At 39.5% G+C, this 16,926-nt stretch overlaps 1 protein-coding gene across 1 annotated transcript in view; it reads right to left on the reverse strand.

Moving 5' to 3' along the window:
- Positions 1 to 364: 364 nt before the first annotated feature.
- Positions 365 to 16,926, reverse strand: part of TAF2 (TATA-box binding protein associated factor 2) — a 67,039-nt gene continuing 50,477 nt past the window's right edge. The window contains exon 26 of the mRNA XM_032222733.1: positions 365 to 859. Coding sequence (XP_032078624.1) covers positions 594 to 859 — 266 coding nt within the window. The 3' untranslated portion in view covers positions 365 to 593. The remainder of the gene's footprint in view (positions 860 to 16,926) is intronic.

Genomic DNA, 16,926 nt, shown 5'->3' on the forward strand with positions numbered 1-16,926 from the left:
GTTTTGTCATTTTTGTTTAAATGCCGTTGCTCAGTTATGAGTCTAATTAGGGAGCGCAGTATAGATAGCAATTTTTTCCTGCCAAAGTAAACAATCCAACAGACTTGATTGTCAAAGGTTGCCATGTTCAAACAAGTTAAAATCATTTTTGAAAAAGGCTTAACATTAAAAACAGAAATCTTTTGAGTAAGCAACCATTCAAAGAGTTTAAAAAGCGATGGGACAGTTGAAACAGTTAAGGAATATAAAAGGGGGGGGGGAAGAATTCTATAAATGTTTCAGGAAGCTCAAATTATGTCCTACAAAGTTTTACCAAGCATTAAGAGCTTTTTGAGAAGGTTGGGCATCTGGTTTTCGTTTAATTCCTACTTAACATCATGACAGCCATTTGAAGTTCAACATACATAGATATTAATGAGAATATGGAGGAACATTTTGATAAGATTCCTAAACCTTCATTCCTTTCCCCCTGAGTGTGATCACTGTGACCAACAGAAGAGCAACTTGGGATCTCGTCTAAGTTCTGATCTCCTGTGGCATCTTGGTTTTGATCCTGAAGATCAAAGGCTCCCTCCATCCTAGGACCTTTTGCATCAGTCTGACAAAGAGGGCGAGTGAATGGACCGTCCACTGGCTGGGCTGTTGGAGAAAGTGAAAGGCTCCTTCTCTTTCTCCTTGTTGTCGTGCTTGTGTTTGTGCTTGTGTTTGTGCTTGTGCTTCTTCTTCTTCTTCTTGTGTTCATGGTGGTGGTGATGATGGTGCTCACCATGCCTGGAAGAGCCAGACTCTTTAGCAAAACCAGCCAGAGAAGGCAGAGGTGCTGGCAACATGTTCGCCTCCAAGGAAGACTGTTCTTTACCTGAAGTTAAAAAAGGAAGATAGGTTCATTAAAAAAAAAAACCCACTGAAAAGATTGAAAAGATGGAAGTTCTTCCCTCCCTGCTACAACAATTGCTTTAACAACATCTTTACTATAGATTTATTTATATCCATGGTTTTACTATTTCGAAGCTTTTGCTGCAATGCACTCTATCGATTTTTATAATGATTTTTAAACATCGATTTATACAAACATCATTATAGAGTTATTAAAACTTTCTGTAAAACATGCCTAATCAAGAGACAGACATGTCATGGGGAGGGCACAGCTTGATTCTTCTATATAGTCATTAGGCTTTTTGGCAATAAAAGCAACATGTTCTTTTGGGTTGCCTTCTTGACTTCCTAATCTACCTTGTAAACCTGGTAGTTTCTCCTAGTAGAGACTTCCTGGTGGTCTCCCCATCCAAGTAGAAGCCCTCTTAGCAATGTTCTTTCCAGTGGTGAAATTCAATTTTTTTTTGTTTACTACTGGTTCTGTGGGCGTGGCTTGGTGGGCGTGGCAGGGGAAGGATACTGCAAAATCTCCATTCCCTCCCGACGTCTGGGAGAGGGATATCGCAAAATCTCCATTCCCACCGCACTCTGGGGCCAGCCAGAGGTGGTATTTGCCGGTTCTCCAAACTACTCAAAATTTCCGCTACAGGTTCTCCTGTCACAACCTGCTGAATTTCACCCCTGGTTCTTTCTATGGTTACTAAACAGTAAGAGCCCAAATATAACATAATGTCTCCGTTTCAACATGACAGGAACCCATAATTTGACACTGTGTGTAACTGGGAGTAAGCAAGCATTTTACAATCTGGTAAAAGGTGCCCATCAGGTCCAAGCCACCAAACTAGAGGAAGAACTAGATAAACTTTGTCAGCAGCTTCTTCACCATTACATCAGAATCCCTGTCCTCTTTTTCCCTGAAGAAGACCGATTCAATAAGTCATAAACAAAACCTAATTTGCCAGTCTGAGAGAAACAAGGATGTTAATTTAGTGCTAAACAAACCATGAATGAAGGCCTCCTGGCTTATTCACTGAGTTCCTCTCATAGGTCAAGAGAAGTGTCAAGAGAAATAGCAACAAACTTGGTTTTTTTCCTGAAAAATTACAATTCCAATAAATCCAGACTATACCATTCACTATGACATCACATCAACTCTCTCGCAACCTGAAGCAAAAGCATTCAAATTCTGCAAGGATATGTACCCACACCACCAAGATTCGCTGGATAAATTAAAGTAATAAACATGATGCAGTAACTGAATAGCCAGCATAGAAAGGAACACCCAAAACACACAAGATGAATAGATGAGTAACAAATCATTTCCACTATATAACATGTTACGTGTCTACTGTAACATGTAAAAAGAGATGGGATAAAAGTCTCAATATTAATGTTGCGTTGCTTCTTGGAGTGTAAAACACGAATGGGGGAAGAGGCTGTGGAGAGAAAGATATACACAGCTGCTATTTCTTATACTCCATAAAGTTGCAGTCTACAGAAAGAGATAACCAAGTTATTTGGTAAACGCTGCAATGATTCAATTGTATCCCAAATCCTAAAACTTTGGACTATTATTATCGCCTAGTAAAATAAAGGTCAGTTGCAGCTGGGATTATGGGGATAAGATGTTCTTAAACTTCAACCTGGAAAGATTTAAGAGCCGACTCCTGAATATGCTTATCTCTACCACTACACTTCTGTAATCTTGACTACAAGCCAAGCTGCATTTAATATACTTAAATACCGAATCAGCTTCTTCTTTCTATTACATTGAAACTTTGGTGACAACTTCTGGAGGGCTCCAGGAATGTCCTCCAAGGCTTTTGAAGAAGACATGCAATTTGGGGCCTTTTCCATCATTGTATTTCCACCCCTCTCTAGATTTCAGAATTTGCTCTCATTTCTGATTAGTTTGGGGACATTTGCAGCAAGATTTTGCTCCACCGTGACCAGGGATGGTAATGTTTTTGCTATGGGGTTAGCGTAGATTAGATTAGCAATTCTCCCTGGGCATCCCATGGATATTGTTTCTTCATGTTGCCATTTCTATAATGTGCGGAATTTCTTGCCTTGTTCTATTCCCAGTCAAGCCTCTGACCACATAATTACAGCTTCTACATTACAGGCTTACGTTTTAATTACAAAGCTGTCCTCACTGGTGATTTGGGTACACACATCTGAGGCACGATAAACCATACCAGATTTTAGGCTCATTGCAAAACACAAGTATAGGACCAGATACAAAAGTACAAAATGAATTTTTCAGGCTGTCAAAACAGGAATGTAATGGAGTATACCAGAAAGGAAAAAAAAACAAGTAGATATACAATGTCAAATGCTCAAAGGTCTGTTAAATTTTTTAGCTGAAATTCAAGTTGTTGGAGAAATATTTGCGGTCCCTTTTTCTTTTGTCTGTCAGAAATATCTTGTGCATTTTTTTTAAAAAAGGTTGCGACTGTGAATGCAGAGATTTATTCAAAGAAAGTCTGCCTATATCCGCAGCCAAACTTAAACAAAATGTAGACCTACAAAACAGGACCATAATGGCTCTCAAACATCTTCTAAATCTATTAGAAGATAAATTTCTTGAGATTTGTAGGCTTTTTTTCTATCTCAGGAAAAAGAAAATAGGCAAAGTATCAAAATCAAAAACGTGGAATTTAAATCCTCACACGCCTAAACATCTTGTGCTCACCAAGTTATGAGAAATCAGAAGTGCTCAAATAGTATCTCTGCAAGTTCATTAAGCTCAACACAAATATTAGAAAGGAAGATGAAAGGCACTTGCTATAAAACACACAAACTCTCTTATTAATTCCAGATCCTGAATTCACTTGCCAGCAGATTTTTCCCCCCCAGATACCTCTACTAAAACTAACTCTCCATGTATGTTCTTTTTAGCTCTGGCTGTTTCCAGAATTTTATTGTTTGTTTCACTTGTTTACCTGTATGCTTGTATTCAGTTGATTTTTGTGACCTTGCTATGAAATATAATAAAAGAGAGGAAAAAAGTAGAAATACAATAACAGTATGGAACAGAATAGAATAGAATAACAGGCAACCTCATTTAAATGAGGCATTAGTAATTATTATTTTAGTTAATATTGATAAATGCTGGCTTTGAAAATTTGCTAGCAAGCAAATTTAGGGTTTGGATCAAATAAGAGTTAATCTTTAAGGCAGGTACCTTTTATCCTTCTTCTAATATTTGAACTTAATTACTGGGATTCTGAAAGTATGGTCCCAGTAACATAAAAGTTATTGTTCTGGTGAAGACTGAGTTAGCATCAGAGCGGTAATCACTGTTAAGCCAATCGCACCCATGATAAACGGGGACAATTGTCCTGGCTACAGATAGTCCTTGATTTACAACCACCCACTGTTCAAAGTTACAATGGCACTAGAAAAAGTCATTTATGACACCGCACTTATAAATATCACAGCATCCCTATGGTCACATGATCAAACTTTGGCTCTTGGCAACATGCACGTATGTACGATGGCTGCAATGTCCTTCAGTCATGTGATGGCCATTTCAACCTTCCTAGCCAACTTCTAACAAGTAAGGATAATGGGGGAAACAGTTCTGCTCAATGGCATGATTCATTCAACATCTGGAACAGTTTGCGTAACAACCATGGCTATATATATATATATATATATATATGAGACCCAACTCACGTAGCAACACTTAACATCTTGACTTAGCAATGGAAATTCTGGCTTCATCTGTGCTACCTGTACTTATCACTGTTTTCCCTTCATTTCCCACTCTCAAATATAGTTTGCTAAAGCATCAAATTTTAGCACCTAATTTTACAATATGTGTTGTGGCCTGCCAGCAGAGCTGGCAACAGATGCAGACAGTGAGGAAGTTGGGAAGGAGCATGGGCCAGTCCTGGAGTCTGGGGAAGGCTCTAATGAGGGCTCTGCGGCGGAGGCAGAGATGGGGCCAGGGCTGTTCTAACAGTTGTCAGCTGCTTTTGGAGTCAGACATCAGTGAGGCAGAAGAACAGCTGGAGCCTGTTCCCAGTGTGAGCATGCACAGAGTTGCTGGATGAAGGGAACAGCTAAGAAACAAGGATCGACTTGGGAGTAAGGCCACAGGGGGACGGTGAATGGCCCCTCCCATAGGGAATAAAAGGGGAGTGAAAAGGGAGTGGAGCTTGCAGGAGACAATGAGTTCATTCCTGCATTCTTGCCAAGTATTGCGGCGTCTGAAAGATATCGGCCTGGCCACTCTCCAAGCCTGATAAAGGTCAGTAATTGTGAAAGACTGTGAGCTAGGACTTTGCTGAAGAGGAATTCACTGTAAATTAAATAAAAGGGGTTTATCGGGATGAGGACTTGGCTTTGTGCTGCTGGGGAAGCCTAGGTCGGAACAATATAGATAGCCAGATCCGTAATTCTCTCTGGCTAAGGCGTGCTCTATGAGCTCTTCGTATTGTTGGGATAAAATGCATTGGCTGTGCTCATTCTGCAGACTCTCAAGCAACGTCCTTTTCCTTGAATAACCAAAACGTCTTCCTTGGTAACTGACTGGAAGAACCACAAAGGGTGAGGTACCCACATTTGCTTTTGAAGTGATTACTAATACCCTTTGGAACAGAACACACATTTTGCTAGCTCTTCACTTGGCACCTTCTGTGGTTTTAAGTGTTTAGAAGCCAACATCATTATTAGTTTCACTGCAAAACAGATGTTTGGAATCGAGAAAGATGAGCCTTACTGAGAAGCTCCAAAGCGTCGCCTGGGCCTGAATGTGGAAGTCACTACAAACTTCAACAAAAGAAAAGAAAAACGACGGAAGCTACCGTGTATCACACAGTGTCATAACTTATGGCTACTCTGCTTTAGCTCCCATCAGCCTTTCCACCCCAGCCAACAATTATTGGTGTTAATTGTAAAAAAAAAAAGGGGGGGGAGTTTTCATGGATTAAATACCCTTAAATCAGCCCTTATAGTTGATTTAACATGGTTCACCACTCCAGCTACATTTTATATGTAGGTGTACAATTTTAGATCACGAACTTTTCCTGATCTCTTCAATGATCTTATATAATTGGGAAGAGAACCAGCTTGGTGTAGTGGTGAAGGCATCAGGCTAGAAACAAGAGGACTGTGAATTCTAGTCCCGCTTTTAAGTGTAAGTCAAGGAGCCGAGGTGGTGCAGTGGTTAAATGCAGCATTGCAGGCTACTTCAGCTGACTGCAGTTCTGCAGTTCGGCTGTTCAAATCTCACCGACTCAGGGTTGACTCAGCCTTCCATCCTTCCGAGGTGGGTAAAATGAGGACCCGGATTGTTGTTGGGGGCAATATGCTGACTCTGTAAACCGCTTAGAGAGGGATGAAAGCCCTATGAAGCGGTATATAAGTCTAACTGCTATTGCTATTGCTATTTTAGTAGGAAGCCAACTGAGTGACCTTGGGCCAGTCATTCTCTCTCAGCCCTAGGAAGGAGGCAATGACAAACCACTTCTGAGAACCTTCCTAAGAAAGCTACAGGGCAGGCAGTCCAGGCAGGCTCCAAGAATCAGACACAACTGAATGGAAGGAAAGGAAAATTGATGAAGACAAATGCCTCTTGATGGCAACCACGATAATGTTAGAACAGCTTAAAAAAAAAGAATTCTCATAATGATTAGACTTTCTCTACCACTCCTTTTATTTAAAAAGACATTAATAATGGATTAAAAAACAAATATTAAGAAAGAGGCACTATGATACAATGGAATCTTGGATACAGATCCAAAGCAATGCAGATTCAGTCTGAATGGGCTGAGCTACAAAGCTTATTGCTCTATGTTTTATTTGCACACTTATCCTATCTTACAGAGTAGTTGCTAAATTGGGGAGGATGCACTCACAGGGAGGGGGAAAATGGAGTGAGTGAGAGAGAGAGAGACAGAAAGAGAGAGACAGACAGACAAGCTATTATTTCTTAAACCAAAAATTGTAATCATATGTTAGGTAATATACTTTACAAAAACCCTTCGCAAGAGCATACTCCATATTTTATCACATAGCACATTGTAAAGAAATGTTCCGATGTAATTGGAAAGCTAAACTTCAAACGAAGATGAGAATTCACTTCTGTTGTTTGGATTTTTCTGGTCTCTGCAAGAGGGTGAATGACCCTACTGTTTTGAAGATTGAATAACAAATACAGTCTGTTTTTCGTAGTGTAAGTCAAGTTTTGAATGACATCAGAGGGTGAAAAAGAGGCTGCATTGATGCTTTCAAAGCTACTATACTTAAGGCAAAAATATAATTAACATCTAACCGTGCTTATGTTTGTTTTTGAAGAATCGTAGATTTAGGTTGTGCAAAAAATTACTATTGTATACCAGATTATTTTTCCATTTTTTCCCCATTTTGTATACCAAGTCTTTTTTCCCCATTTTCAACTAACAAAAGTGAAAAGTTATGCTAATATATATTAATATTTCTGAAGACTATTTCCTCTGATTTAAAATTCTTTCTATGAATAAATTATAGAACAGTTTGGAAATCAATTAATACTGACAAACCTAAAATTGTTCAGAGAACCTCACCCAATAATTCCAAACATTTTAACTTGAAATAAAATTATTAAATAACCAGCGTTTAGTTGAAATAACACTAGATCAAGGCCTATACACCTCATTTTAAAAAGAATAAACTTTTTGATTCAACCAATTAAGCTACTAGTTTATATTAATTCGCATATGAATAATACGTCTAAAGAAATGACTTTCTTTATATGGTGTAATAAGGCCTCTTAAAAGATGCATTTCTCCACATTAGGAGTGAAAATGCTACTGACACACTCCATATCCGTGTGCTTATCAATTAAGTATCAATAAATTAATTATTTAAAAACCAATTTGTTGAATTGATTAAGAGAACATTAGGCTTCAAACAGATATCCCAACGAAAGTCAAATAAGAAACGTCTGTTCTGATGGTTGTTCCAAAGTTGCTGTTCTGAAAGGCAACTTAACTTTCTTGGTTTTTTTCTTTGAAAATGTTTCACTTCTTACCAAGAAGCTTCTTCGGTTCCTCTTCGGCTTTTGGGTTGAGAAGCAAAATGTTTTCATAGAAAAAAAAACCCAGGAAAGTCCAGTTGTCTTTTGGAAAAAAGCATCTTTGGGACAGCCATGACCTGGATGCTTGAGAATCTCCATGCCTGATGCTTGTTTCTCATAGAATTAGTGACCATTCCTTCAGCGACCATTTGAAATTATCCCAGTGTTTGAACTTAGGGCTGTTGCAAAGCTCCTGTGGTCACCTAATTACAATCTGGGTGCTTGGCAACCTGCAATAATGGCCCATTGCCAAGTGCCTCATGATGTGAACACCATGTGCAATCTTCCCTGCCAAATACTACTTTATAAGGCCTTGGTAAGGCCACACTTGGAATATTTGCATTCAGTTTTGGTCACCACGATGTAGAAAAGATGTGGAGACTCTAGAAAGAGTGCAGAGAAGAGCAAGAAAGAGGATTAGGGGACTGGAGGCTAAAACATATGAAGAACAGTTGCAGGAACTGGATATGTCTAGTTTAATGAAAAGAAGGACCAGGGGAGACATGGTAAGGCCACACTTGGAATATTTGCATTCAGTTTTGGTCACCACGATGTAGAAAAGATGTGGAGACTCTAGAAAGAGTGCAGAGAAGAGCAAGAAAGAGGATTAGGGGACTGGAGGCTAAAACATATGAAGAACAGTTGCAGGAACTGGATATGTCTAGTTTAATGAAAAGAAGGACCAGGGGAGACATGGTAAGGCCACACTTGGAATATTTGCATTCAGTTTTGGTCACCACGATGTAGAAAAGATGTGGAGACTCTAGAAAGAGTGCAGAGAAGAGCAAGAAAGAGGATTAGGGGACTGGAGGCTAAAACATATGAAGAACAGTTGCAGGAACTGGATATGTCTAGTTTAATGAAAAGAAGGACCAGGGGAGACATGGTAAGGCCACACTTGGAATATTTGCATTCAGTTTTGGTCACCACGATGTAGAAAAGATGTGGAGACTCTAGAAAGAGTGCAGAGAAGAGCAAGAAAGAGGATTAGGGGACTGGAGGATAAAACAGATGAAGAACAGTTGCAGGAACTGGGCATGCCTAGTTTAATGAAAAGAAGGACTAGGGGAGACGTGATAGCAGTCTTCCAATATCTCAGGGGCTGCCCCAAAGAAGAGGGAATCAAGCTATTCTCCAAAGCACCCGAGGGCAGAACAAGAAGCAATGGGTGGAAACTAATCAAGGAGAGAAGCAACTTAGAACTGAGGAGGAATTTCCTGACAGTGAGAACAATTAATCAGTGGAACAGAAGTTGCCTCCAGAAGTTGTGAATGCCCCAACACTGGAAGTTTTTAAGAACATGTTGGATAGCCATTTGGTATAGGTTTCCTGCCTAGGTAGGGGGTTGGACTAGAAGACCTCCAAGGTCCCTTCCAACTCTGTTATTCTATATTCTAATTATGAAAGAAAGTCAGAAAGTCAATGGGGAAGCCAGCAGGAAAGATTGGAGGCAACTGCCAGCTGTCCAAAAGACTCTCCCTGGTTCCTGGGGGCTGCGAAAAAGAACTGTTGTTAAAATCAAACAGAACATCCAATGAGATGTTCCGAACTTTCAAATGCAAAGTTTCCAATTATATCTTTAGTTATTCTTCTAAGGGTAGTACACCAGTTTCTAGCTCCTTTTTGTAGGTCTGAAAACAAGACACAGTTGGAAGCTTCTCCAATATCCAGTTGTGACTGAACAGCAACCAGAGGTAATTAACTGGTATAATTAAGGACTACTTATGAATGTAGGAGTTTCATGTACTTATCCCCAAATTTCTATAGATGATAGATAGATAGATAGATAGATAGATAGATAGATAGATAGATAGATAGATAGATAGATAGATAGATAGATAGATAGATTGAATCAAAGTATTCCAGAAGGTACAATATCCTATTTTAGAGAAAGGTCTTATTTTTAGAAGCAAAAAGTTATGTTGCAGAATTCAGTGATTGTTTAGAACAGATGTGATAGATTATTTTCCTGCTGTAGGTTTCTACCATAAGAGCCAAGTAGACTGAAAGATATAGAGGGGCAGCCATTTGCATCCCAATTCATTTGACACCAAACAATTCAGAGTGTGCAGCTGTTTCCTAGGATGGTCCCGGAGGTAACATCTGTTTATTTTCTGGCACAAATCTCCAGGAACTCTTGTTTATTACTTTATACCCCCCATTGGGCAGTATAAGAATAGCACAAAACAAGTATTATGAAATGCTAATAAACTGCTATAAATACCGATTGTATTCATAAGCCAACTTGATCCCCAGATAATACTTGTCATAAATAATTATCTGATGTTCTTCAGAATCTTTAATTTTTAGCAAATGTATTCTTTGGTCAAAATTCTTCAGGAAATAGCTATCAAAACTCCATTTTTAGCTCATATGCATTCTCTGTCCTTTTTTAGTTTCGTGTCCTATTTTTTGATTTGCAATAATCTATTTTCTGTGAACACAATAAGAAAATTGTCCCAACTCTACAAATTAACTGCTTCAATGATTTGGGCCAACATTTCTCAAACTATGACATTTATCCTCCCCATCACCTAGGAAAGCACAAAATGTCTGAAAGAGGAAATAATCACAAGGATTGGCTGATCCCTGTCGGGTCACAACATCCGAAGCCACAACACAGCCCCAAATTTTTGTTGCTAAGTGAGACATTTGTTAAGTGCTTTTTGCCCCATTTTATGACTTTTACTGCCACATTTGTTAAGTGAATCACTGCAGTTGTGACACCATTGTTACATGAATTTGGCTTTTCCGTTGATTTTGCTTGTCAAAAGATCACATGACCCTGGTATGCTGCAACCGTGATAAATATGAACCAGTTGGCACGTGCCTGAATTTTGATCATGTGACCATGGGGATGCTACAATAGTCGTACATTGAAAAACAGCCATAACCCATTTCTTTCAGTGCCATTGTAACTTTCAATGGTCACTACACGAACTATTTTAAGTCAAGGACTACCTGTAGTACATATTCTCTAGGAGTTTGTCTGCCCAAAGGACTTGTGATAACTAGCTCCTATAGGCCTTCTCCTCTTTCATTGAGCCCATAACTCAATAGATGTGCATAGGAAGAGGCTGAATTGTCTTCACTTTTACAGATGTTTGCTATTGAGGTAGAGGTAGAGAGGGAGAGGGAGAGGGGGGGGGAGAGAGAGAGAGAGAGTGAGTGTATATGCATCTATTGAAGACTGGAAACCCCTTTTTGAGTTTTTGTGTAAAAAAAATAAACAAATAAACATGGTTTATGTTTTTGATGATTGGACACGATAGATTATAGAAAGAAGAGATGGTTGAAACATAGAAAGATTAAAATGTAAGTACGTAAGCAAAATGGTTTGATTTGAGCTTGGCATATACTTATTTAAACTTATCATATTTTATTTATCTATATTTCAAGTTATTGTATTTTATTCCAATTCCATTTTAAATTGTTTCTATCAAATTTTAGTAATCATTTGTGTCTGGAACTCTGCACTTTGATATGGGTCAAGGGCTAATCAATAAAGTAAAGTAAGGTTAAAATGTAATTATACTTGTATCTATGGTGAAATCAAAAGTCACTTCTTTTTAGCTTGTTTCATATCTTTTTTCCTTTTTTTCTTTCTAAACGTTTAGCTTTTTCTTTTTTCTTCCTTTCCTTTTTTAAGTTTGTATTAGTTCTTACTATTGCTAAAGCTTACAATAAAGATAGATGATAGATAGATAGATAGATGGATGGATGGATGGATGGATGGATGATAGGAAAAATGAAATAAAAAGCTGTTTTACAGCCTTGCTGATCCTGCAAGATTATTTTCTTGATAGTAGTAGAAAATGACAGAGATAATTTCAAAAGAACTGCCACAAGCATATAGTAATTAAACCTGTCTGTTGGATTACAGATAGCACTTCAGTGACTTTTCCACATTACAAGTTCTAAGACAATTTTCAAGTCTTGTCAAGGCAACTTAACATCATAAATGCCCAAGTTTAGGAACATTTATCTCCATTTGCAAGTATGGACCTATTGGTACAAGAACTGCATTGAATTATCCTTTATGATGCTAACGATACTTCAATAAATTCCCCCCCCCCCAAAAAAAACCCCACAAGCGGAGTTTGCCTTGTCTGTTAGGTTTTCAAACTCTTCCCGCTTCATCCCAATACAAGTTCCAGAACTTTAGCCCAAATGTTTCTTTGAACTTTCACTTTCTGGAAATCTGCCATAAAGTTGCCATTTAGCAAGATGTAGAGTTTATGGACTTTGAGGATATTTGCCATGCAAATATAAAATTAAGATCTAAATCTCAGATGACAGAAAGGCTGAAAATTAAATGGCCATTGTATTATAAAGATCTCACATGGCTACAACCTACGGGTGACAAAAAAAAAAAAGAGTTGTCCATGTACCTTGTTTTCCTGAAAATAAGACCTCCCCAGATAATAAGCGCAATCGGGCTTTTGAGTGCATGCACTAAAACAACCCCTCCCCTAAAATATTTAAACGCATGCGCAGCTGGTCCCCGCCATTTCCTGGAGGCAGAAAAGGGGGAACATGTCCCATGCACCCTGCATGCACCTGCTATCCATGTGGAACGGCCTTGCGGAGGCTCCTCCTGCAAACCCTAGCCACTGCGCCCATTGTGTTAGTGGTGGCAGCAAAAAGAGCGGTAGTCCCAGTGACGCTAGGGCTGGCTAGAGTGTGCCAGAAACAGAGACAGAACTTCCAGCCTTCTCTGGATCAGCTGATCCACGTGCCTAGTTTAAGGGGCCTCTTGCATCTCAAAAATAATAATGCCTCCCTGAAAATAAGGCCAAGCCCTTATTTCAGGGGGTCAAAAGAAAATAAGACCCTGTCTTATTTTCAGGGAAACACGGTACAGAGCTGTGCCTTAGACTTTCCAGAAGAAATCTGCTAAGTATCCCCAGCAAAATAAAACATCAATTGTTTTAAAAGAACCAAGTGAAGACAGTACATGACTATGTTAGAAAACTGGCTTCAGAACAGGAAAAACTCTAGTCATAGTTGGAAACATGTCAAATTTAAAGAAGTCATAAATATTCTAGAGGCCACTTTTGGGTCTTCAAATCTTAACTCAATCCATTTGCAGATTATTCAGATGAGCTGCTGTCCTCTTTGTTATTTAAAAAAAAAAAGAAACTGAAATAACAGCTTCCGTCATCTTTGCAACCAAACAGTGCTGTGCCTGTACTAAAGCTACCAGATTTTGTTCTCAGCAAGGGGCTCAAAAATTATCCCTTTGTTATTTGAAAAATGGGAACGGTGCTTTAGAAGAATATGTCCAAGCAGTCCTTTGATTTTAATAAATGCCATATGGAAGCCATACAGCCATTCAAATAAAAAAAGCCATGATACAGCAAGCCAAAATATTGGCCCACCCAGTTTGGTACTGCTTTGTCTTATCCGACATAGGTTCATTCGAGATTTTAAACAATGGCTGTTGTTTCCAGTCCAGCTGACTTGCATTCTCTCTTCTGAGTTCATAGGATGTACCCTACCACCATTGATCAGTTATGGCCTGAGAAAGGGTCTCTGTCTGAAATACAGCATCAGTTTGATCTAGTGGCTAAGACTCCAGGCTAGAAATCAGAAGACTGCGAGTTCTAGTCCTGCCTTAGATATGAAAGGCAGTTGAATGACTTTGGGCCAATCACAAGGAGACTGTGAGTTCTAGTCTGGCTTTAGGCATGAAAGATGGCTGGGTGATTTTGGGTCAATCACGCTGTCTCATCCCAACCCACCTCAAAGTGTTGTTGTTGTTGTGGGAAAAATAGGAGAAGGGGGAGCCTAAGGTATGTTTCCCACTTTGAGTTATTATGAAAAATAATAAAAGAAGGATCCTAAACAAAGATAATTAGAGGACTGGAGGCTAAAACATGAAGAATGGGCACAGGAACTGGGCATGTCTAGTTTAATGAAAAAAAGGACCAGGGGTGACATGATAGCAGTGTTCCAGTATCTCAGGGGCTGCCACAAAGAAGGAGTCAAGCTATTCTCCAAAGCACCTGAGGGTAGGACAAGAAGCAATGGGTGGAAACTAATCACGGAGAGAAGCAACCTAGATCTAATGATTCATAAGTTGGGAAGCTCCAACATTGGAAGTTTTTAAGAAGAGATTTAATAGCCATTTGTCTGAAACGGTATAGGGTTTCCTGCCTAAGCAGTGGGTTGAACTTTAAGATCTCCAAGGTCCCTTCCAACTTTGTTATTCTGTTCTGTTCTGTTCTTTGTTCTATTCTAATGGGATTAAAAACAAACCATTTATTATTTTCTGTTTGTATTTACAGCTTACAATTAAAAACAAAACATTACAGAAAAGATTATGTTAACCCATATTGAAACCCTCTTATGGCATTCTCGCTTATAAAATGGTCTGCCCATAGAAATGATTGGATCTGACAGATTTCCAACTTACTGTTTGAAATATGATCTCTGCTTTGGTCAACTCATGTCAATTTTGAAATCCTGAATCAACCACATTTGTTAAATAATGCTCCTCTCCCACAAGGAAGAGTTTCCCAGTTGAGTGAAAACAGTGGGAGATTTGGGACAAATTTTCTACATCTGTTACAATAGCCATTTGAAATGGGAGGCTTTTATTTTTATTTTTTTTAAGGCACAAGCTATTTTCCAGTACTGTGCTTTCTAAGGGCTATTCAGGAATGGCCTGAAGATATGGCTCACTGAGAAAAACTGCAGCCTATTTGAAGTACATTTTAAGAAGGGAGATGCTCACATCTAATTAACTTTTCCTTCATGGTAAAGTCTGCCCTGAAAACCCTTAATACCGGCTATTAGATTTATTTACCTTACGTCTGATTTGCTTAAGGATGCACACAAAGCAGTTTAATCAGTTCATTATTTAGCTGGGCGCTGCTCTTATATTCTTCCTGACTACTAAAACTTTACTAATATGGTACTCAACAAATCCTTTTCAGAAGATCTATTACAGACAGTTGAAGGAGTTGATTGCTCTGCTTTTCCTTTAAACAATAGGATTTGCTGCCTTGGGGATCTAATTATCAGTATTCTACTTGGACCACAGGACCAAGGTCATACTGGTCAGATATACCATATTTTTCAGAGTATAAGACCCACCTTTTCCTCCCCAAAAAGAGGATCAACATCTGTGTGTGTCTTATACATTGAATACAGCATTTTTGGCCTCCCAAAACCCTGCCCCATGCATTCCATTTTTCGCAAAAAATGAATGCACAGAGGGTTTGGGAGGCCTGTAGAGTGCCCCTGGGGGCTGGGGAGGGCAAAAACAAGTGAAAAGGGGCCTGTTTTTTACAAAAACGGGGGTGTTTTTGCCCTCCCAAGCTCCCAGGAACTCTCTATAGGCCTCCCAAATTCTCTGCATACCCAGTGTTTTGCAAAAAACGGGCCTGTTTTTGCAAAAAAAAAACGGCCTGTTTTTTGCTCATTTTTGCCCTCCCAAGCCCCCAGGAGCATTCAACAGGCCTTCCACATCCTCTGCACAGCCCATTTTTGTGAAAAACAGGCCTGTTTTGCTTCTCAAACCCCTCATGCGTTGCATTTTTGCCCTCCCCGGCCCCCAGGAGCACTTTCACACAAAAAAGGGGGGCGTGCAGAGAGTTTAGGAGGCCTACAGAGTGTTCCTGGAGGTCGCAGAGGGCAAAAACTTTTAAAAAAAATTTTACCTCTTCAAAATGTTGGGTGTGTCTTATACGCCGGTGTGTCTTATACTCCAAAAAATACAGTACTTAAAAGAAGCCAATTATGGCCTATGCATCCTTAAAAAGTACCTAAATTTTCCACCAGTAGCATGTATTTGTATGTTAGAAGATGTCTGAAATGCTTTTCAGTTTGTAAGGTGCCAAGTGTCTAATGAGTAGGAAGTACACAAATATTTGTTTATTTTTCACCAATGAAGGCGTGTCCCAGGATAATGTTGCAGGATCCAATCTGGGTCGGTCACCGGGACTGGAGGTTTTGTCTTCCGAGCTTTCAGATTCGTGCTGGAGCCCATCTTCAGGGAACTTCTCTCTAGCAGAGTGTGTACTGTTCTTTGTGTGGTATTTATAGTGCTTGTTGTAAGTTGCTTTTTAGATGTTGATTGGAGTGTGTTGATGGCTGGCTTTTAAGTCAAGAGCTGTGGTTTGCTTGTGCTGTCCAGCACCCGCCTTCTAAGTAGTTGATAGGCTGGTGGTATTGACTAACAAGGGGCCTGTTTCTCAGGTTTCAATAATTTCCCTGGCTGTTTTACGCCTGCTTGTCCAACAATCTTACTAGCTTCAAAAATGTGTTCTTGTTCATTGCAGTTGTGAGGCTACCGATGAGTCTGGGTCTCCTCATCTGACTGCTCTCTTGTGTTCTTGCAATGCTTATTTTTATTCATCAAATTTAGGTACAACCCACCTCATTACCTAAGCGACTCTTAATTGTAAGCAAAAAGGCAACTGGACTTTGTTTTTTCCTTGAAGAGATTTCACTTCTCATCCAAGAAGCTTCTTTGGTTCTGACTGAATGGTGGAGAATGGAAGGATTTAAACTCCTTGCAACCATCTGGTCATTAGCACTCTTTCTGAGAGTCATTGAGGCCACTTGGAGATGTATTTCTGTCCTCAGGGTCACCTGAATAGTGCAAATGGATGTGGAGTCTTCTTGGAACTGCTGAAAGGACTGTGTTGTAAACAGGAGTAACTGGTGTTGTATCCCTCCCTCTCTGTTGAGAGAGGGCTGTTTAATCTTAATGTAAATGGCCTCTGACCCCCCTCAAACTAGAGGTCCTCTCTGTCCAGAAAATGGACTCTGCTCTCTTCAAAAGAGTGACTTTTGTCTTTCAAATGCAGATGGACTGCTGAATCTTGTCTTAATGGGTTTGTTCTCCTATGTTGTCCCATGCATTTGTGATATGGTTCCCCCCCCCCCCCCAAATGTACAAAAGTCCAACTAACTTTTCAAAAACCACTTTTGGGACAACCAAGACCTGGATGACTGAGAATTTCCACAGACAA

Source organism: Thamnophis elegans, chromosome 8 (genome assembly GCF_009769535.1).
Source record: "Thamnophis elegans isolate rThaEle1 chromosome 8, rThaEle1.pri, whole genome shotgun sequence".
NCBI lineage: Eukaryota > Metazoa > Chordata > Lepidosauria > Squamata > Colubridae > Thamnophis > Thamnophis elegans.